We start from the raw sequence: 24,264 nt of genomic DNA on the forward strand, positions 1-24,264 counted from the left end.
GTTGTTAAACATTTTTTTTCACTGATGTTAATATTTGCAGATGTTATTCTTAATTTTATGTGCCGCCGCGAATGAAAATATCGACGGTTTGCTCCTGTCAAAGCTTTCATAGAGAGAAGAAAAAGCTTTTTAATTTATAGAAGGCGTTTCTGGCTTTCAGCACAATCTGTGCTTTTTCATATTTGTACTAAAAAGCCAATTTTAAGTACATTTTAATATACATCTTCCCCCGAAACACAGAGCCTTCACAAGTGCATTTAATTTAATTTCAGCATATGATCAGACAAAGGTGCTTTATGTCCTTTGTTGGCCTGCTTCAGTGACCATCTTACTAATTTGCTAAGACCAGCAGCACCTTCTCCTCATGCCAGTAAATCTTTTAATAACTCTATTAATCTAATCGTCCACTAATTGGTCAAGATAGCCTTTTCCCTGGTGATTTTTATCATATGGTAATTAAAGAGGCCGGGAAAACCTGCTGAAATCACAGTGTCTTGTTAAAAGTGGCTTGATTGACACGCCGTAACAGGGCTCTGTAATTTCTTTTTCTACACAAAGGAGAATGGTGTCTTTTCAAGCTGCTTTACTTTAATAAAACATCCAAAATAACACAAATTTAGTGCTTATTTACAAACCCGGTTCCCTCACATGTGAATAAAATGTGATGACAAAATGCCAGTGACTGATAAATCTTTAATATAAAAATTGTACAAGAATTCTGATACAAATTACAAGAGGTATTTGGACAAAATATGAATAAAATTCCATTTACATCCCAAAACCCTTATGCATTTTATGCAAAAACCATAGACAGTTATGATACAGAAACAAATACAAGAAAGGCAAAAAAAGAAAGAAACAAAACAGAAACAAGAGTCTTTTTAAAAAGAGGACCATTTTTTTTCCTCCCGTCTGCAAATGGGAAACACCTGTTTAGGTAACATATAGTATTCATGAGGCTTCCAAATCACCATTTTGACACCAAAGTGTTGTTCTTTGCAGTGCGACTATGTAGCCATGCAACGCTGTTGAGTGCCGGTGCCATAACACAGGCTTTTTTAAGACACAGACCCAAATGCATCGGATACACAAAAACACGTGTAGAAACAAAAAGAAAATCTAAATTCACCAGGTCTTCAAGCTTATTTATATTTTAAGACTGTAAAATATAATTGGCACAATGGAAAACATTATGAATTTACAGTATTTTTTTTTTTTTCAGGATCAATGACATTTCACAGGTTCCAGTTCAAATTAATGAGGGTATTTCTTTTTCTAACAAAACACATGAGACTGAAGCATCTATACAAACCCACATATGTGTGTATTTTTTTTTCCGTCTATCTGCATATTTCTAATGATGTCCCATCAAACAATTTAATCCCACTTTGTTCCATGAGCTACATTAACTGGACAAGTTTGCATGTGGTGTCACCTCTCATCCTCCCTGCTTACACCTATTGTACTCACGCTGTGACGTGAACAAAAAGGACAGTGATTAACAGGTCAGCCGCTTTAACCGTTTGCCATCCCGTATAGCCCTCTGCGTGCTATGTAGAATTACAGAATTATTGATGCCTGACGCCCGTCTAATCAAATATTAAAGATTCACTTCAGTGGCCTGGGCCAAAGAGGCGCCCTAAGTGACGTGTTCCTGTGGATCTATAGCTCGGTCACTAGGTAGCAGAATGCACCTGGGCCCATGTGGATGGAGAAGTTTAAATAAAAAAAAAAAAAAAAAAAAAGATTGGATTGGGGGCTTTCTCAGAGGAGATGCGGAAATTGGTGGTCATTTCTCAGAGGAGAGGGAGAGATGTGAGGGAGAGGGGTGGAAATGTGAGGGGTGGCTCCATCGCTCTCCAGCAAGGCAATCAGGAGGAAGCTGGCGATGAGTCCAGGGGAGTCCTGGCCCTGCTGCTCTCTTGCTCTTTCCGCTCCCTGTCTTCCTCGCTTTCTCCCCTGCCTTGTTAAGTGACCGCCGCAAGGCTCCAGCCAGACCACTTTCTAAGCCCAATCCCTTTCCACCATCTCTCCCTTCCCTCTCTCTCGCTCTCTCTCTTTCTTTGGCCCGTCTGTCTGCCTGGCTATGCTAGACTGTCGTTTCTTCTTCTTGCAGCTCTGGGCTCTACTGGCATGACCAGCACCATGCAGAGCTCAGAGGCAGCCTGTAGGAGGTAGGAGAAGGGTGTTGTAAGAGAATCTCTTCTGTGATATTCAGTATACTTCTAGAGAGGTCATGCACTGCAGCTGCTGCCTGAGAAACGGGCAGCATGGAACAGGACACAAAGAATTTGTTGGACTCTAAACTTGTTTTTCTCAGATCAAGAAGAGAACGTACCTACAGCTCCCTTAATTCTGGAGAGTTCGTCAATTTTATTAATTAGTCACTGTCTTCTTAAACGTCTCAAATCATTAGCTGTTCCATATGTTAAGATATTCAAATTAAATAATAAAAATAAGACATCTGGACTTTACCACGCCTGGCTCAATGCTAGCTCACGCCACTCTCCGTAATGGGATGTTAGTTTTTTTATGTCGTGGCAGCAGCTCTAATGTTAATGGTAGATGGAGAGTTTCATTTCCTGCAGTGGGAATATTCTCTATTTTCCTCTGCCCCTGTCTCCTCCATCACTAGAGGTTAACAAGTCATCTAGTTCTTGTCATCCTTCTGGCCTGTAAGTAGGAAGCATATGTGAGTGTGCGCCACTCTCCTCACTGTGTGCGTGTGCATTTGTATGGTTGTGTGTTAGAGAGACAGCTGTCAGCAGGGTTCCTGGAGTAGCACTTTTTTTTTTTATTTCTGCCAGAGCGAGGGCCGGGGGGATTGAATGAGTGAATGAGGCAGCAAGCGCCTCAGTGAAGCCCACTCCTGGGAGAAGGCAGGGGTTCCTGTACTCAATTTTCCCTTCACTTGGGATAAACAGGCAATTACCCATCCCTTTTTCCTATGCCATGGCCGTCCGGTGAACTTAAGCATACACTATTAGTGTGTGTCCCTGTAGGACCTGCGCTGTGGGGTGTGGAGGTGGTAAGTGAGTGGCGGGTTGAAGAAATGGGTAAGGCGGTTGTTAAATGACTGTGCTCTGACAGACAAAGAGAGGGAAAAAAAAGAATGAGAGGGAGAAATTGAATTAAATTATCAGTGACCCTGAATAAGAATAAGCACACGCAGAAAATGAATAGATGAATTGAATTTGGCTAAATTGAATGAGTCAAATTGAATTGTTCAGAGCGCACAATCTCGTTCCTTCTCTTTTTTTTCTTTCTCCCTCTTTCTGTCAGTGTCACAGTCTTGTCAGCAACCTTGGCGTCTGGCAGTGTAACGAAGTGACAAGTGAGTTATTAGACAGAAGAAGCTGGAATGGCAGGGACGCCTCCAGGTAACGGAGAAGCAGCACATTTTTAATGATCGTTGCTGTCATCCTTTCCTCCCTAGTCAGCCTTCCACCTCCGCAACCTTTCCATCAGCCTCAGCTCTCTTGTCTCGCTCGCTTTAGCTCGGAGAAGAGAGGACTGAAAACTGCACGTGTCATATAGGTGGAGTCTTAAAAAAAAAAAAAAAAAAAAAGGACATGAAATATTTCACTAGAATAGGTCATGTCTATATTGCAAAATGGCCTAAAGTATGAAACAAATGGAAGTCACACTGTTATGGATGTAAGGATTGTGAATACTGTACAGCACACCACATAACACTGCATATTTTTCCCTCTGTGTGTAGCACCAGTCAAGTAAGAGAAGATCTCCTTGTATAGTAACACATGGCATTGCTAATACATTGATAAAGAAGTCAAACTGAGGAACAATCTGTATTTTTTTGTCTTTTTACAAAAGATATTCTTATACTGGACAAAAACATCTCCATGAAGATACATCACCCACCAATAAATACCCCTTCCCTTGGCTACTTTTGCCCAGTTACTGGAAATATTTGTACCGTGAGACAGTCATGGACATGTTTAAAAAAAAAAAAACGGCTGCAACTAACAGGCAGGAAAATGGCAACATTTTTCAGAGAGTACATTTGTAGCCGACACTCAGCAATGGAAACCGATACCGAAAATATCACAGCAAAAGATTTAAGACTCAAGTGCATCATATTAATCCAATGGGGCATGATTTAAGTACAATGTCACACTGAAATGTTTTTTTCTTACGCAAACACTTTTGTTTTGGTCACAGTTGAAGGACTATTTTCATCTTTTTTCTCGTTTTTTCTTTTCTTTTTTTTTCAAACCTACGGGACAAGTCATTTCGTTAAGATGCCTACCATGATTTCTTGCATTGATAACTTTGTTTGACAATGTCACAATAATGTCATGCTTTACACAGATTACCCCCCACTAAAACCTCTGAAGTTACTGTCGTGATCATAACTGGCAACCGTACACAATTTACTCCTTAAACAAAAAGGAGGAGGGAGAGACTTTATCAATATGTAACACCTCCGTGTTTGTGAAACAGCAGTTTATACTCAGTCGCACCAGGATTCGTTTTTTTTTAAGCGAGACACTTTGGAGACTCTTTCTGAATATGTTGTTTAGAGATGGGGGGTGGGGGATCTCAGGTTTTGTTCAGGCAGGCATGATGTTTCCTGTCGTCAAACTGTGTTTGAAACGGAGCACGTGCAAAAAAGAAACTGGCACAAGTATTTTGAAGGTACTGTCATTTCCCTTGGAACTGTAGCCATCAATGACCCCAAACAACACCTAAACTTACCATTGCAAAAGTCCTCATTATAATAATATTACACATCCCCTTGTATAGATGCAAAGTGCAAAAACTGAATTGGTATACTTAAGCTCATAAACATAACAGACAAAAAAAAAAAAAAATCAATAGAAATACAGAGAATGATATCAGTGTAGGAGCCTAAAAAAGCATGCCGGCAACCTCTGAATATCTAACAAGTAGATAAAACAAGCCACATGATATTCTTTTTTTTCCCTAGGACTCAGTTTAAAACGTGTCTTTGAAGCTAACATAAATGAGTCAAGCTAGTAAGATGCTACCTCTGTCTTGCCTATAGCTGGAAGTATTGTACTGGACTGTAACATAAAACCATAAAGAGAGAGAAAAAAGAAGCAAACAACCATCAACACAACTCTTTTTACACCAAAAGCCTCTTGGGACATTATTTACAAATGAAGCTGTCATGCTTTTTGTAAGGGGTTCATTTAAAAGCTATCATTACACAAATACAACAAGAAGATTTTCTTTTTCTTTTTTCTTTTTTTTTTTCAATACTATCATTTCTGCAGGCAAAGTCACAAATAAGAGTTTGAATAGATTCTTTGGAGACGGACATAAAAACAAAAGTGGGGGAGACGTTTGAAAGGAAAGATGGAGGGGCTTATGAAAAAAAAAAACTGGAGTTTTGTTATAAAGCAAACTCCACGATCAAGGGCGTCATCCTGTTCTTCCAAAGGAGGAAAAGTCAAAGGTCACAATAATAAACTGTATTTAGAGTCAATGAATTTTATAGAGGGACACAGAAATGTCTTGCAATGACTTACAGAGGACGGGCAGGAGGCATACAGGCGTTTAGCTTGTATTTGATGGCCCTGGGCTGGGGTTAAAAGCTAATTTGAGGAGGAATAAGGATGAGGAATGAAGGGAGGAGCGGGCAGACTGACAGCAGGGTAGAGTAGCAAGTCATTATTTAGTCTATTATTGTAGAGAAGGGCATGTTTTTATGGAGGTTGGGGTTCTGAGAGTGTCGGTTACGGCTGCGCACAGAGCTGAACACCATGTTGCAACCGGGGATTTTGCACTTGTGCATCTCGCGCAGGTGCACAGTCTTGTAGTGCACGCGCAGGGTCCCTTTGTTGCTGTACATTTTGTGGCAGATGTTGCAGAGGATCCCACTGCTGCCACAGTTACTGCCCCCGGTAGACGAAAGGAGGAAAGGTGAGGAGGAAGTTTCCATACCCTCACCATGCCCTTCTCCTCTTAGTTCTCCAGTCTCATCTTGATGCCCCCTTTCAGCCCGCCCCTCGGCACGCTGGGAGCAGTCCTCCCCCTCACTGTTGCCCCTCTCCTCATCCTCTTCTCCCTCCTCCTCCTCCTCCAGGTCATCCAATAGCATGCCTTCATCGCTGCCCTCATCTGACTCGTGTGAGGAGTGGACACTGCTGCTGGATTGAACACTGGATGTGGTGCTCAGGTCCAACACCATGTAGTCGTCTGGCTGGCCCCGGGAGAAGCCGTTGGTGTGGTGGTTTCTAAGGTTTTGGTTGAGAGGGTGGTGGGGATACTCGATGCTCATGGGGGAACGGACACTGTGGTTCAGGCCAGTGGGCCCGAGGCTGCCGCCTCCGATGCCCATCCCGGCCATAGGGTCCAAGCCCATGTGGTGCCCGGCATAGATCTTGGCCAGTAACTCGGCTCGCAGGTCCTTGGGCAGTGGCGTGAGTTGGGGGTCCAGGACAATGTCGTCCAGCTCTTTGGTCAGCAGTTTGCGGTGCAGGTTGATGTTGGAGCTGTGCCTAATGGGGAGAGACAGACAGAGTTGTAAATCAGAATGCTGCCAGTGTATGCAAAATATTCACAGTGTTGAAATATATTTGTACTTACAATAATTTATCTTGTTATATCGTCAAGGCTACAACTATTCAATATCTCACAGCTGCTACCTATGTAATTATTACTATCTGTTGAGGTACACAAACAGTCACACAGAGAGAGAAATTCACCCTGCAGCTCTCTTCAGAGAGAGAGCATCCAGCTAGTGTTTACCGCTGTCAGCATGTCTGCACTGCACAGCCCTCAAATCCAATAGACTCTGACTCAATTAAATACTCCACCATATTGAATGGGAGTTTATCAATTGATTCGAGCTGTGGTAATGTGATAATCGAGGGGAACTGGATAGCATATTAGCACTAGGCCCTGACAGCATTATCGCATTCGTTCCCTATTGGAGGTGGCTTAATCGAGCACCTCAATGAACATGTCTTTATGTAGCCCCTGAATTTAATTAAGATGGGCAATTTTTTTTCCCAAACACAAGGCAAACTGTATCACACAGTGTGTTACAGCTGATGAAAGAAACTAAGTAACAAGTGCCATGCTTAAGCCAGGATACGATTAGTGAGGATTTCAAGTTAGCACACAAAGCCATGCTAAGGGATGCAAGGTGAAATGGGCTTGAAAAATCTAATTCAATGCTTTTTCGCTCCAATTTCACAGTTGCCAAGTCGGAAAACAAGGGGGGGACCCACTGCACACATGTCACAACAAAACTGCATAACACAGAAAGGAAACTTAGGCAACTAATGACCGATGTCAGATACGACATACACATGGCCCATTCCTCTCATATCAGGTCAGCACTTACATCAAATAAGAATAATATGCAAACACTCAGTGCCTTTTTTTTTTAATGTGAGGGGTTTCCATGCAGGGAGGGCACATGTGTGTAAATTAAATTAAAAAAGAAAAGAAAACGGTCATCCTTAGCAGGACGGGCAAAAATGGAGTCACAATGGATAGTAGAGCTTACCAGCAGTGGCAGGGTTGATGCAGTCAAAAAGGGTCCCTTTCCTTTAATTATTTACTTCCCTATCCGACATTGTCCTGCAAGAGGTAAAAATACATTCATTTGAGGGACCCTTTTCTGTAAACCAGGCAACCAGGAGCCCGTCCACTCAAGCATCGTCAGCATTGAGGAGAGAGAGCGTGGCAAATCGATTGGCCGTGGCTGTCACTGCACGTGTGTGTGTGTGTGTGTGTGTGTTTGCACATGCTTTTGTCTGTTTGTGTGTGTGTGTGAGAAAAATCTGAAAATATACTACTTCCATATAGTGGGACTTTGATCAAAAGGACTATATAAATCCTTTGTTCTTTTTTTTTTATCCTTTGATAGTACAGTTGCACCCATATGGTGTTAGCTTATGGCTAAAATATGGGAGTCATGATTCAATGTCTGTGGCGCTGTAGCCTTGTCTAGTCAAATACATGTGTGGACGCTCGGCTGTGAGAGGCCATAGTGTGCTAAGACACTGAAATATGCCTTAATCGGTGATCAATATGTAAGGAAACAGGCACAATTTCTGCAGGAACGAGCTTGGATGTGTAAAGGGGCCACATTTGCTCAATTTAAGCCTGAAGTTCAGGATGCTGTGGATGATGCTCAGGTAGGCAGGTCCTTTGCAACAACTTTGTCTCCATCTCTATAACAACACCTTCTCACTGCTAATAAGCTCTAAGTTAACCATGGCTATCTCAGTTTTAGATCTTAAAGTCAAACATGCTAAATATCATGCAGTAAGTAGTCTGCTATAGCTACAGTTGCCATTTTAAATACTCAAAATGCACACCACATAGTTAGAATAGTACAACAATATCTAATGAAAAATATGTATCACATTTACTTCCACAGTCTTTTTTTACAGATATATGAAAATAAAATAAAGGGAAGGAAAAAAGTCATTTTATGACAAGTCATGTCTAACCATAACTCACGAGCTAAAGAAGAGAGAAAGAGCAGAGGTTTTTGGTCATTTGCATAAACATTATTATTAAACTCCTGTGTTGGCAATGCCTCCTTGCCCTAAATAGTCAAAATCAGCTGAATCCACACACAGTGGGCATAATGCACTTATCCCTTCATTTATCAAATTTAGACTTTCTGCCCCATTTCCCACTCCCCTCCATCCCCTTTGCCTCCATCACTCCACTTCCACACGCTCTATCTTTCCTCCCCCAAACCCAACTCCTTAGTGTGCCCCCCTCTCCTCCTCCTCCTCCGTCTCTACCTCCCTGTTGGCCAGTAATGTGGCTGGCAAACCAATTTGACAGTCTCATCTTTGCCCAAAAGATGGGGGAGGCCTCTAGAGAGCCCATTTTTGACTGTGCAGAGGAGGCAGAGCGAGAGTGTGTGTCTGTCCCAACCGGCGTTAATCATCTTTAGGTTCATCTGATGGCCCTTGCCCCTTGTTTTTGTGTCAGTGCGTGTGTTTGTGTGTGTGAATACGTGTGTCTAAATGACTCATAATGCGTAAATGAGATGAAGGGCTGAGTGGTATTAAACTGACACGAGTGGTTCTTTGTCTTTCCTGTCATTTGGAGTGTGTTATGAGGTTTTAGGTGTAAGTGGGAGGACAAGAGTGTTAGTAGCATTTATCACTCTCTGTCACTGATACAGCTACTTTGCATTACAGTCGGTTCAACAGCAGAGGCCACAAACAACGATTGGAGGATCCTCGCATAAATGAGTGCACAGATATCACATGAAGAACATTTTTACGTACAAAATCTCTTGCTGTTTTCTAGATTTTAATTGAAGATTGTGTGCTTGCATGGACATTTATCTAAGGATAAAATAAATCCTTTTATTCTCTGCAAAAAAAAAGAGAAAATAAGAGGAAGAACAAGAGAAACATGTTCACAAGGAAAGCTAAACCAAAGGAATGTGATGTTTCAAGTTTCCGTATTTTAATCAGCAGATATTTTGAACTGGGGTGGGTGGCTTTTGCTAACATATTCTCTCTATGAGCCGCGTGCCCTTTGTTTACAAGAGACAAACAGAGAGCTGATTGTGAAGCAGTGGAGCCAGGCCCACATGCCGTGAGGGGACCGAGAGGAAGGAGAGGGGAGGAAAGAGAATCTCCAACATAATTAACCTTCACTCTCTCCGTTTGCAGTGGCCCGTGCAGGGACCACGGGCTGTGCACTGCTGCACCATGGGAATGTGGAAGAGGGAGGACACCTACTTGCCGTAGCGACATAGGAGCAGGTTAAAACGGTGGAGTGAAGGTTAAAAAAAAAAAAAGAGAGAAGTAGGGTAGGCTGATAAAAACGAGATAAGTAAGGCAAGTCTTGTCAACGGTTTAAGAAATATGATTAACGAGGCCAATAACAGTGATGATTACTGGTATGCGCGTCTTTCCAGCAGTTAATCATGCAGCTTCTTCAACACTTCTGCCGACGCTGCTCACTCCCCACAATAAATATGCAATCATTTACCTCCGTGCAGCAGGCGGCTGGGAGGCTGGGAGAAAACACCAGACTGTAAAACCACACATACACACACTCCTATGTTGGTCTCTGTTTTACACTCAGAAACACACACATTACATGCTTGCTCAAGGGCACATTAAATTATCCCTTCCTGTATTCCTGACTGAGTGTGTATGTGCAGTATTCATGTGCACTAATGTTTGTGCGCGTGTGAAATCCTACAGTCTTATAAATAGGGCAGGCATCCAAACTGAACAAACACTTGTGATACTTTTTTTTATTTTTTTTTCTCCGTGGCAACACATTTACACTGTGTCCTACTCTGACAATGTCATTGGCTCTTGGTTGTTTTTCTGGGTAGATCAAATGACCTCTCCTCTGTTTTCTTCTTCACTTTGATACGGGAGCTTTTGATGCTGGTGTCTGATGGTGTGTTTACGTGCCTTCGGCTTTTCGCTTGGTCAATGGACTAATCAGATATGCAGAGGTACTTGGACTTCCCTATTGATGGGTGTCAACAGCTGTCTGGGAGGTATTGAAAAGAGAAAGCCGGGCATGGCTCCATATTATAATTCTGCTGTAATTATTCAGCTGTAAAAACAGCAACAAATAACACCGGTTTAGCTTCCTCTTATTTAAATTCAATGTGGTTATTATTCCAAGGGTTCTGTTACGTATTAAGTGATATTTTTATCAATCCTGTGTGTCTGAGGCAAAGTACGGGAAAGAGCAGCTTATTAATTATTACTGCAGTGTCGGCAAAAAAATATCTAGGTTGGAGAAAGAATGCATTCTGACTTATCTAATTTACTAGCAATAAACATTCTTAATATTATTTTGTACGTGCAGTTTCTTAATCTGATCCGAGCAAATGCTCTTATGAAAACAACTAAATTATATTCCTATTTTATTACTACCATTACACTCAAGCGTACATTATGTCATTAGAGGATTACCCAGGGACAGATTTGATGAGAGCCCGGCTTGTGTATTGACTCGTCTCAAAGCCCCAGGATTCCTCTAGCTATGCAATTCCCTTCTTTCTGTTGTTTTGTTCCCTGCTTGAACCAGCAGCAGAGTAATATGTCCCATATGCTATCAGGAATTTATCCCCCACAGAAAAAGTATGGAAACAATAGTGCGCTTAGGTCCCACATTGAGAGCTATACTGTATCAAAGATGCATTATGTTCACGGCAGCAATTGTCCTCCCTTGCTACAAAGTTATCTCCATCTCCCATATGTTCTGCCACGTTATGTGTTTGAATGGCATTTATATGCTGATGTTTTTCTCATCATGGAGTCAAACTGTCACTCACACTCACAGGCACACACATCTTGGCTGACACATGAAGAGAGCGAGCATAAGAAGAGTTCATGTTGAGGTGTTACTTTTTCTTAATGCAATACAGTCTAATCTTTGAACCCTCTGCGCCTGTCTAAAGCACTCCGCTCACCCCCGGCTTTGATACCAAACGCCTGAGAAAATGCAGCTTCTCCACCATCCTTTTCCCCTCTTCTTATTCTAATGATTATTTTCGCCACATTTAGATTTCCCTGATCATCATGGGGTCATGACAGCAGAGTCCAGTATGAAGATAATAAATTACATAACTGACCAAAAAAAAAAGCGAGGCAGCTGTAGGAATTAAACTGGTTCACAGTATCAACCTTAGCACCAATAACAATCTAAGCAATATCTGCTGATTACTAATGGCACTTTACTCTTAGGTGTAATTCTTATGTAGCAGTGGAATCTTTTATATTTCCCTATTTATGTACAGCAGAGCTCTCTTCTTGCCATTTAAAAGTTCAGATAAGGAAGTTAATTGTTTATATTCAGCAACTGTTGTACAGCATTAAAAGACTAATTACAAAGAGATAAGGCGCACACAAATAGTTTTCTCTGATATCTATTTGTACACGTGTGTGCATGTGTGCAGGGAAGTGTGCATACGTGTGCATGCACATGTTACACAGATGGCCAGTGCTGCCCTAGGCGTTCTCTATTGCTAAAGCCTTGTCAAACGAGGGGAGGTAACAAACTCACCAGTGGCAATGCGTGCTATTATAACACTCCCTGTCATTTGCTGCTGTTGGCACAGCTGTGTCAGGTGAGCAGCAGGGTTACACTTTCACTAACGTTAACTTGTCTCCCTGTTCTGCTCCCCCTGTTCCCCTCCCACATCCATTCTAATAGAGTCTGACAATCACCTGCTCTATTTACATTCTGCTAATGAACAAACAGTGGTAGGAACAGATGCCACCAAAACAACAAATGTAATTGAAAGACTTGGGGGTAGAAAAGCAGCAGCAAGTTTGGTATATATAAAGTTTTAGTATATATAAATTTAAGAGGGGTGTGAAGGAATTTACAATTTGTGTCAAGGCCATTCTACACTGATAATTTGGACAAGTGACTATTGTTTTATACATGGTTGGCAAAGAAATATGATTTTCCGATACCAAACTTGAAATATGAATTCATATACAGTTGTTATTTTGATATCTATCTAATTTGTCTAGTAATTCTAGTGGGTTTTATTTAATAGTTAAATGTAAAGGATTGTGAAAGATAAGTTTTGACTGACTGAATACTGGCCTTTTTAACACTTAAAAGTACTCCCATGATGCTGTTGTTTGTAATCCCTTAAGGAGAGAACAGGGTACTAGTCATCTTATGTACCCTTCAGTGTGTGTTATGGCATCAATCTGCTGCCACTGCTGCTCGTATATTCTGAAGAGTGAGTGTGAGGGACTGATATGTGCTAACAAGCCCAGGTGAGTATGGCTAGCCTCACCTTCTAATGCGCTAATAAATGCAGTGGTTTGACAAACCGCTGTCTATGTTAATATATGCGCCTTCACCTCCCTGTGACAAGGTGAGGTACTGAGGGCAGGTAAACAACACGCCGCAGCTGCAGGGCTGATGTGTACGACCTAGTGCTTGTTTGAATGCGCGCGTGTGTGTTTCTCATCCTGACACCCTACTCTTCTGAACTTTGACTTGACAAGGAGCAGATGTCCCTGAATCAATTTAGTGTTCAATTAGCTAACAGATGTTAAGTGATAGCCTATCTAGGTAAATGTCATACAGTAATGAAAAGCTTGTTTTATTAAAATGAAATGAAAGGGCATATCTCTCACAAAAATGGTGATATATATATTAAACTGTATAATATATCCTTACGTAAAACCTTTACATATATATTAAGATTATAACAGATGATAAAGATTGAATTAAACATTTCCAATAAACCTACCTGCGACTGTCGCAAATACATTGAAATAAAATGGTTATAAATACCAAGTTCTAGCACTAACCTGTCTCGGCTCCTCCGGGAAGGGAAGGCAGCGTTGCAGCCAGCCACAGTGCACACATGCATCTCTTTGAGGTGCACATTCTTGTAGTGCAGTTTCATGCTATAGGAGCTCTTGAAGCTCTTCTTACACACATAGCAGATCTTGGGGTCAGGACTTGAGCATGGGTCTCCCTCTGGTGATTGAGAAGAAGGGAATTTGGGTGGGCTTGCACCGTAGCTCATTGAAGAGATGAAGCTCTCATGCAGAGCAGCCATGCTTGCAGCAGCGGCAGCAGCTGCGGCCATGCCTCCGTTGTAGAGGCCGTACTGGCCCATGCAGAACATGTCGTAAGTAGGATCGTTGAGTTCTTCCTTTATCTTGATAGGGGGCTGATGAGGGGAGGGTGAGGAATGACCCTTGCCTTCCATTTCCTTTCTCAAATGGGATTCCTCACCATTCTCATCGTCGTGTTCCTTGACCAGACCCCTTCCACCCCTCATGTGTTTTTGCTGTTCCTCCACATCTATCAGCTCGTCGCGGTAGAACATTTTGGAATCAGAGGTTTCAGACTCATTCTCAAAGTCTCTCTCATGATCCTGGTCCTCAGAGGTGAAGCTGTCCATACAACGTAGCTCGCCAGAGCCTTGAAGATCATTTCCACCCCTGCTGTCACTACCGGTCCCTTCCCGGCATTCATCTTCACTCTGTCTCATCATGCCTCTCAGAGCTAGGCCAGGGCTCATCTCATCCTGGGAAGGGGATTGCTGCCCACTACCACCACTGTGGTTTCCATTACCATTGCCACTGTTGTTGTTGCTGTTACAATTACCATTCATTTTGATATTGTTGTGAAGAAGTGATGACTGGTGGTGGTGGTGATTATGGTGAAGGTTATCGTCGTCGTCATCGTCTTTGTCCTCGTATTCATCTGCCACATCAATTACTTCCTTCTCAATCTTCACTGGCATGCTAGACTTACGAGGCTTCTTTTTGGGCGTGGGGTCTATGCTGCCAGTGGAGAGGTCGTGATTGGCACTGTGTGTATGTAAGCGGTTGGGCATGTGTCCTGCCTCTGACATATGAATATTATTATGTGAAGCCACAGCTGCAGCAGCCATGATATGATGTTGGTCCATTAGGGTGGTACTGTTGGTGGTGGTGGGCAGGATGGGGCTGGTGGGCAGTGACACTGGAGGACTGACAAGGTCCGCAGGGGACAGTAGTGTACGGTAGAATGGGGGCACTGGCTGGACTGGTTGCACTGATTTCAGGGTGGGGAACACCAGCGGGCTTTGCAGGGGTGACTGAAGCATTGGGTCTACCGGTGGAGTAGTGAAGCCCAGTGGTGGCCTTCCAGGGCTGGTGAGTGTGAAGCCACCATTCTTGGTGCTTGAGATGACAGGTGTACCAGGGGTTGAATTGGCACGGATGAGGTCCTTGTCTCGGTTATTGCGCAGCATGGGCATGTGCAACCGTGGATTGGGATTGGCACTGTGGCGGTTGCGGCTGCGTAGTGAACTGAAGACCATATTGCAACCCTCAATGGTGCAACGGTGTTTGATCTTCAAGTGCACAGCATTATAATGTATCTTAAGTGTGCCTTTGTCATAAAAGGTTTTGCCACAAGAGTTGCAGCAAACGCGACCCTTCCTTGAGGTGGAACCCATGCGGCGCATGCGATGCATCTTGGAGGAAAAGGAAGCATGACTGATGGTTTTAGAGTGCTCGTCCTTAACAAAGTGGTGGTGGACCTGGTGGTCACTCAAGCTGTTGGTTTGCTGAGGTTGATTTTGGGACTGCTGTTGGCCCTGCTGCTGTTGCTGCTGGAGCTGTGTCTGCTGTTGCTGCTGTTGTTGAGCCTGCTGGGTGGAAGGTGTTGGTGAGATGGGTGATGCCCTGTTGTTGGGCTCTGTCTTGGGTTCAATGTTGTTGTTGATGCCTCCCAGGGCTCCACGGCTAGGGCTCTGGCCTGTACGGAAGGGTGACAGGGACACTTCTGACTCACTGGTCTCCACCTGTTCGCCTTGATTTGGCAAGCTGGGCTCCCGGAGTCGGAGACCAGACTGCTCCATAGGCAGGCCATTGGGGGGCAAGCCGAGCATGGGGGCAGAGACTGGGTTGATGTACTGGAAGGGCAGAAGGAAGGCTAAGCTGTTGGGAATATTCTCAAAATGGTGAATGCTGGATGGGCTACTGTTTTCCAGATGTGTCAGGAGCCCTGGGCTGCGGGTCCTGTTGTTGCTTTCAATGAATGTCCTAATTCCGGAGTCTGTCTTGGAGGAGGGAACTGTTACTGCCTGACCCTCCTTCTCCTGAATGGCCATCAGCTCCACAATGGACTTGGTCTCACCAAAGCGCAAGAACTGCTGCAGGGTGATGATCTCCTCTTCTCGGGACATGATGGTCCAGCGGTCTAGCACCTTGCCTGCAGCATCCTAGATGCCCAAGAAGAGACAAGAGAGAAGACAAAAATACAAACCATTATTGATTGTGCATAATCAGTGTGGTCAAAGGAGAAGATAGAGCAAGGGTTAGTTTGTAAGGGCAAGCTTTTCAGCTCATGAAATTCAGAGGCTCCTGGAGCGACAAGTAACTGAGAACAGAGCTTTGTCGAACCCCCACCCTACACCACCACCTGCTATCCCTCTTTACCATCCACTTTTCACTCATTTATTTTTCCTATAAATCAGCCCTGCAAATTTGATCATTAATCACACAGTGATGAGGGTAGGCAAGAGTTTAATTGAGTCTCAAGCAAACAAATCAAAAGCACTGAGGTGGGGCGATTAGCAGGTCTCTGTGACTTCCAGCATTGTTGGGATGTTAATCTGTGAGACAAAAACAGCTTTGTAAAAAAAAAAATGTGAACTGTTGCTGGGACTCCCTCTGTACACAAATTGTACCAAGGGAGATTTACAAAATTGTGTGAGCCAGAGAAAAAAAATAATAGAATAATTAATGCAAGCCACTAATCGTACATTGGTTAGCAGACATTTTTCTTTGTGTGTTCCATCTCTAAGGTAGTTAAATGCTCCAGGGAGACTGGGACTGCTACTCTGTGTATCAGTGAATGGCTTTGGAGATTCAAAGAGGAAAAACGCGTTTATTAAAGGTTGTGTTTGAGTGCCTTGACAATGGCAGTGAGCTTGTGTTCCTTTCATTTGACAGGCTCATATTTATCATGCTTTAATGTTAGTGAGGTGTATATAACCTGTTTTATTATAAATATTGGTCATTGCATTATGTTAGTATGGTTGAAAGGATGCACTTTCACTTTAAATATCAACGTGAAATACTTTTTACAACTGTGTCATTTAGGACAACTTCCACTAATGATGCATTTTCAGTTGACGGTGGCTCTCTAAAAAAAGGGACACAAATGTAAAACAGCAACTAATAACAATAGATCATTTATAATAACCCTTGGCAGTTCCAGTTCCTGTATTTTTGGATGCTTGGGAATGGTGAGAAATAAGTTTTCATCCTAAGAGACCAGAACTACTCCAATGGGACTTGGGCATTACTCCAGATAGAGCTGTTTACTTGGCTAGTGTCTTTCAGAGATGTGCTATTAACGGCTGAAAAATAAAAAGCCTTAGACTTCGACACAGACATTGTCAAACATGAAGAGATGGCCAGGGATTCTGGGAAAACAATTTTGGCAAGGCCTGAGAAACAAGTCTGTGGTTGAATCACTGAGTTTGTGGGAATGAATGTTTAACTCAGTGCTTTTGTCCTGTTGTATGAACCCATTTGTGTCTGCATCATAGCACCGATGACAGAACGTTTAACAAAATTACCCTCATACTGCTGTTGTTATATAAGACGGTGCTGCATGAGTGTTTGCGCGAACGAGATAGAAATGGAGGAGCGAGACAGCGAGTCGTAGTGTAAATACTTCATTTCACGCACAGGTTCCTGGGGGACCAGGCACAAGTGACATCAAGGGAGTAACGAAAGCGATGACAATTAGTCACAGTGAAATGGTAACATTTCATATGTGCTCCTAGCTGCTGGCATCTATAAAAGATAAATGGCAACTCTGGCAAGTAAAAAGCTGTAAAAACCAACATCACAAAGCACAAAGGGCCTGTAAGGAGAAAACAGAAGATAAATGTTTAAAGAGAGACAGCGAAAGAGAGAGAGAGTATGGGAGAGACATAGAGGGGGAAAAAAGCAGAAAAACAGAGAAAAATAAAAGTGTGAGTGGTTTCATATCATGCCCTCAGATATACTGGAGAAATAGATTCTTCTGAGACGAAACATCAATAGTCACTGGGGTATTTGTTGTTAAATATACATTAAAAAACATTTTACACTTTCATTCTGTGTGAGCTCTGGAGTTTTTGCCTCGAGGTATGACTTTAAATTCTAGCCTGGGCACTATTATTTCATGCTGCATGGCCATCTGGGCATTAGTACTTCCATTTGATTTAATTGAAACAAAAAAATGAAAGATTAGAAAGTGAATCTTTAAATAGTTCAACAAGCGCATTTCTTTAGAAATTGTAGTTCTAAGAAGTGGATCAGCCTTGTATTATTTTCTAGTGATGAAAAAGATTAATTTGTGACATTCATTTGTAGAATAACAACTGTGAGAAGCACGAAAAATTCTACATGTAATTAAAGTGTATTATTCCTATGAACAGTGTGTCTGTTTCAAAAGCAGTAAACAGCAGTACTTCCTGCATTTCTGGGATCATTGGCCAGCCACATTTAATGCAATTCAAACCAATTTAAGACATCTTAATATAAATTTCCTAACTGCACCACTTTGATGTTTGTTTGTCAAATTGAGATTGAAATAACATTCATGAGATCCACGAGTTTACAAAAAGGAGGTCGTTCAAATGAGAGTTCCATTGATACAATTTTAGGGATTAGTGTCAAGGCACGAGTAATATCATTAAATTAAGCTTTGTAAGTTTACACACATCCACACAATTGTTGCTCTCCAAACCCACAGGCTGTTATCCATCCCCATTTCAGTCATTGACTGAATCAAACATTGTTTAGACATTTATTTTATCCTCTACTAGTCCTACCCTGTGCCTCCACTTCCCCACTCATGAAGTCAAACAAAAGTCAAAACACAATGACACGGGCCAAACTGCAACCCATTAGTTTTAGGAAGGGCCAGCCAGCTGTCAGAACAGGTCAGCAGTTCTGCTACGCACTAGACCCTGTCTGAAAGGAGGCTATCCAAGCGCTCCTCGTTCACTGGTCAATTGAGTTTTGGAGGCCAGTCAACAAGCATTTGGGCTGGGGTCGGGCTTGGAGCACACAGTCAACACAAATTCAAAAAATGGAGCAAATCGGTCTAGAAAAGGATGTGAGGGGACAAACTTGATTAAGGTTCAGTCCATGTGGAAACTACTACTGGTTTCGATGCCAAGAGGGCTTTCAATACATGGCTGTTTCTTTCCACTGCAGTACCTTTTATTTATAGCAACTATATTTTGGAATATATCACTTCATAGTAGCCATGTTAAATCCAAGAGAGAAATGTTTAACACACCCGGATTAACCCCCGATAACAATTAATAAACAATCAAAGATGAGAAGAAATGTGCGTGCGAGTATCTAAAGTATGAGCTGACCAACATTTGCATACAAACACAGGCCCCTGTAGTCCTTACTACAGTAAGTCTCACAACTCCACTCCCCTGCATTAGCCTTGTGATGCTGTGAGAGAAACAAATATGCCATTAGAAGCACTTTTACAAGTAGGGACTCATCTTCCAATTAGCTTAATGTGGCCCTCTTTCTCCTATATTTTCCAGGCGTGCCCCACCTCTTCTTGTACACTCCCTCCAGTAAAATCTCATTAATCCACCCCTCCCCCATCTCCCCCAGTGCTATGACATATTAGTCTGTCATTATGCATCCCAGAGTCCTTTAAACAATACCGCTAAACCTCTGTTTGCCAGGTTAATGACTATTAGCCAATAATTACAGCAGAGAGACGATGGAGTACCCACTTTATCTGGTGGACAGCCTGCTGCTGTTAGTTTATTTTATCTGCCTGCCTCCATGTCTCTCAGAATTAACCTAGCAACGGCTGTATTTATTCATCTCTCTGCCTCTGCAATGCATTTTTAATTCATGGCTGTCTCTAACACTGTGGTGCTGGATGTTGTGTAGTGGGTGTGTAGTGGGGTATCCACCTTGCAAATTGCTGACAACGAGGATGAGCAAATGATGGCCTTGTCATGGGCTGGGGGCACCAGTGTCAGTTGAAACAAATCAGGCAGTTATGCAATTATCAGGTTATGTGCTGGGCTGTATTAAGAGCCTGGGTGTGCAGCTTTGTTAGGCTGCATGGTGTGCATTAGGGATTAACAGCTTAACATGTATATGCTTTTCACTAATCATGACCTATCATACTCAGTGAGTGAGTGTGTTTTGAAAGCGATGGAGAGATGCCATGCTAGGCAAAGACCAAAAAAAGGATAATATAGCTATAAATACATCATGTTGACTTGTGCCTGTATAAATTATATCAAATAGGAGATCTCTTAACCCCATAGGGCTTGTGTCATATAGCTTCTCTGATATTTACATTTCATGTTAACATATCTATCTATGTGCAATCTGTGTAGGTGTGTAGGATGACACTGCACTGGTTCAACATTAACATAAGAGCAACTGAAACGCTCATAAGACAGTATCACTTGCAATGCGGAGGATCAGTTCTCACAATGGCAAACTGAACCATGGGAACCACATTGATTCACCAATCACCTTGCAGTGAATGCGATCTCCACCGAGCCCCGAGGGAATCCCCATTGATCTCCAGTCCTGCTTTCAGATCCAGTTCCTTAAAAAAACTGCTCTATCCCTGTGTTCGCCACTTCAAGGGAGGTTAAGCAGAAGTTCCTTGTGATCTGAGAAGGTCTTGAACCTTGGTGCTTCCTTTTCCATATTCTGTTTCTCTCCCCACCCCATCTCAGGCCGTATGAATAATGCAGAGGATCTAGTGGCGAAGGGTGCCATGGGGGATGGGTTCACGCAAAGCCCACTGCCTGGAGCCATCGCATCAGAGGGCAGGAGCTCCCAAGACACAGGCTGCTCCCCCATTGGCTCCCCAATGGCAGGTCAGAGGTCATGTGTGAACAACCAGCTCTACTTCTTCCCCTGTGATGGACCACAGGGAAATCAGTAGCTACGTCCAGATGTGGGTGGAGGACATTTGTAAGAATCATAGAGGTTGAAATTTGCACTCTGTGATCGTGGTAAATTCCTCTTTTATGCTCTGAGCATCAAAAGAATGTGTAACTTTTTCAATTCAACCTTCTTCAGTTCACTCTAAACTGCAGAAACAACTTTAAAACTTTAGTTAGCTAGTTAACTCTGAAGATGGCTAATGATGTACAAGATGACACCATCGTATCATTAAGTAGAGAACAGTAAAATCATCATCCTGTCATCAAAGATGGTGATATCCCTGTGGATCAATCAGTCACAATGATTTCTCCTTGTGGTTGCTTATTACATGGACAGGCATTTCGCAAATTAAGCTTAGCCAAGTAGCTTTTTGAAATATATACAGGAAAATTAGTATGGTGTGGTTTACAGCTGTGCTAAAAACAAATAGCAGCTAAACTGTCTCTGGAGAGTATTGTGCAAAAATCAAGTTACTGATGCCATCTTGTCATCAGAAAGCCTTAATGCCTTCCTGAAAGTGGTTTGTTTTTTTAATTAGTTATTATGATTATTATGATTATTATATGGCGTGCATGAGGTACCACATGAGCTACCAGGGCAACCCAGAAAGTGGTCTGGTTTTAATAAGTGACAATTTTCAGTTACACTTTGGTGGGCAATGAGATACAACACATAAAACAGCTGCTCAAAATCATGTATAAACTGTAAAAAGACAGTATAAAAACTTCAATAGCTTGTATAAATCTGAGTGAACATTTCATTTCGATCTTTTATTTTTGAAGGATGACAGCCACTAATTTCCGCATTGATGGAGGAAGTCTGGTTTAAAAGTATGTTGCTACAAAGACACGGGCCGACTTGCCAAAATCTGTTTTCCATATTATGTTCATCCCTTTGAAAGACAGCAGACATGGAAATATACATGGAAGTGGTGTTCCTGGTAAGAATTTGATTTAACTTTGATTTCTATGTTATTATTTAATTAGCAAGGGCATCACTTTGGTCAATATTATGCTCAATACTGCCAGAGAGGACAGCTTGTCTGGCTCTGGTGTGAGTAAATGTGAAGAGGCCACAGGGCTTATTTCACCGGGCCAGACACACTGATCAACCAACAGGCCTCGAGATACCCTGCCTTCACCTCTCAACCTGATTTAACTCATGGCTTTGCTTAAAATTTCATGACTGTGTGTTAGTTGTTGCTAAGGGCACACTAATCGACTGGAGTGAGATTTATAGTGCAGTTGCAGACTGCGAGGAGAATAGGGAGGGGGTTCGGGGGGGTTATTACAGAGGACTTTACCACAGACGGGTGAGTCACAATCTGGCACATCCCATGTTCCAGGTGGCCTTTAGTAAACAGTTTCCATTTCTTCTCCCACTGACTTGTCTTTTTTCATTATCTGTTTTTGAAAACAAACCTGTCATTTTAAAAAAGGTCTCCTAACCTCTGATTCATCCAGCCCCCCCCCACTGACCTCCACCCCCACAATCACCACCACTTTTTGTTTTAAATCTGTTCCTCTGCGTCTTTAAAAAGTGGAAAGGACAGTCCTTTGGACACAGCCCAGCAGAGGTGCAGATGGGGCGGCACATGGAAGCCATTTCAGGCCCCGGTGCGCTACAGAGCAAAGTCGGCTGTTCTCTGAGTTCAGAACCTCTGACGAACCGCCTCGCAGCACTTACATGTGAGCAACGTCTGGGTCTGGACTGATGTATTGATTCCCTGTCAGTTTTCACAAAGCATACACAATAACGTTGGCTTGCCTCACCCAACTGTGCTAAGGAACCGTAGCCGTGGTCAATGTGTAAAACTCAGCGGGCCTAGCACTGAGCTCGAGGGGTTGCCTCAGAGAAGAGGGGTGGAGTGATTGAAGCAGCGAGGGAACGCCTGATGGTTCACATTAATTGAGGATGATTCGTGTGATCTGCTGGGTCTGGATGCAGCAGCCAGGTCTGTCGTGGGCCTGGGAGACAGATGTGGGGGCCGCTGTGCCCCCTCCAGGGCCAATGGAGAGCAGTGAGGCGGCTGAGAAATGGTCTGTCTGTCCAGTGTGTGTGTGTGTGTGTGTGTGTGTGTGTGTGTGTGTGTTGGTGGAGTTGGGGGGTGTGTGGAGCTGACAACCTGCTTTTCTTTCCCTCTTATATCACATCTCCTTTGTCTTGATTACTATTTTGGCAGGAGGCCGGTGCAGAGAAGGTGCATTAACATATGCTCACAATTTGCTCTTTGGCCACGTAGTTGAATGTTTCTACTGTGTCTTGATGTATCTGTCATTTCTGTTCCTCTTCTGTGTAATAACCGCCCCTTATCACATTATATCCTTAGGCTATTAATGGATCACAAAGTACTTGGTAAGTAGCCGTGCTTAAAAAAAAGCGAAACTTAGAATCTGATAAAAGCATAAATGTGTATTTATTGCTATTGAAAACTTTACATGAGCTCATAAAACTAATACGTGACAACTTGTTTCTGACTATACCTGTGTATAAAGTTTTTGCAATCTGATTTGTTACATTTTTCCTGAAATTTCTTCTGTACTACCTGGAACGAAACATCAATCTCCACACAATCAAAAAGAATCCACACATCATGTTACTGTGTAAAAGGAAATTGATGTGAATGGATAATGGATTGTACCGTAGGTAACCCTCCCGAGTCATTTTGTTTTGGTCTGGCTGGGAACAGATAAAGGTGTCTGTAACACACAGCCACACTGCATTAGAAGAGCTTTTCAGCTTTCTCCTGTGCTTTTGCTATGGAGCATGCAGGAGGAAAGAGAATAAGCTAATGGACTCTTTACTTAATGTGATCAGAGCCATTATTGACATGCTGCCAGGAAGATGCAAGACCATTAACTCGAGCCTCTCTCTCTCTCTCTGGTACCTTCTCTCCACCCCGCTCCTTTCCCCGACAGTATTTCACTGCCGGCCTGACTCACATACAGGGGAAGAGCCACTAGGGGGGTCTGGGTGCCCCGAAGGAGTCTGTGTCTGTCATGTTAACTAGTAATGTATGACACAATCTGTTTGGCAAATTGGCAACAATGTGTTGTTCAGGACTTTGTAATTGTAAATCATTCACTATTGTGGTGTTAATTAATTTATATAAATATATATTTATATAAAAAATATGGCGGACATTAAAATTACAGGTGGATACAAGTGACTGCTGGGCAAGTGCTTCAGTTTTTGCTTTTATGGTATGGTTGGCTTGGTTCCCTAGCATGCAGATTCAACATCTTGGGGTTTAAATCAGATTTTATTACTCTGTTACATGCTCTGTAACTTGTATGTTATAACATACATGCTCGCATTTCTGACCCCTCATAAAGATATAAAGTCTTAGGTACAAAGATATACTGTAGATCATGTAATCGAGGTACAAGTGCATTATAAAAACAACAAGCTACCAAATTACTTCATTAGTTTTAGCACTTTTAATTTCTAATTTTAAAACTGTATTAAACAAAAAAATCCACACAGGATAAGAAAGTGCTTATCCAGTATTATTTTAGTGTTTCTCAACAATATAAGCCTTACAAAACAGAAACGGCAACTCCTTTAAAATTAAAAAAATATATTTATGTGTGTATATTTTGATATTAAGGGCTGAAATCCAGGTAAGATTTATTAGCTGTAGCTGTGCTTAAATAATTAGAGCCATGAATTAGACATTTTAAACTTGTGTTTATGGGCTTTAATTGTTTCTTAGCATTGATTACACACTAATAACAATATTGTAAGTGACACCTTAAGGCTGAGCCATTCATCAAAGACGTGTGCAATGGTGTGTGTGTGTGTGTGTGTGTGTTAAGGATATTGTTGTTTT

At 42.4% G+C, this 24,264-nt stretch overlaps 1 protein-coding gene across 6 annotated transcripts in view; it reads right to left on the bottom strand.

Moving 5' to 3' along the window:
• Window positions 1-679: 679 nt before the first annotated feature.
• bnc2 (basonuclin zinc finger protein 2) overlaps window positions 680-24,264 on the bottom strand; it is a 167,549-nt gene continuing 143,964 nt past the window's right edge. For 5 of the 6 annotated variants that reach the window (XM_027282809.1, XM_019255328.2, XM_027282807.1 and 2 more), the window contains 2 exons: window positions 13,287-15,700; window positions 680-6,488 (listed from right to left, as the gene is read on the bottom strand). In XM_027282809.1, coding sequence (XP_027138610.1) covers window positions 5,663-6,488; window positions 13,287-15,700 — 3,240 coding nt within the window. In that variant the 3' untranslated portion in view covers window positions 680-5,662. Of the gene's footprint in view, window positions 6,489-7,504; window positions 7,579-13,286; window positions 15,701-24,264 lie in introns of all 6 variants that reach the window. The other variant, XM_027282810.1, reaches the window with a different exon arrangement.

This window comes from Larimichthys crocea, chromosome X (genome assembly GCF_000972845.2).
Source record: "Larimichthys crocea isolate SSNF chromosome X, L_crocea_2.0, whole genome shotgun sequence".
Lineage (NCBI taxonomy): Eukaryota > Metazoa > Chordata > Actinopteri > Sciaenidae > Larimichthys > Larimichthys crocea.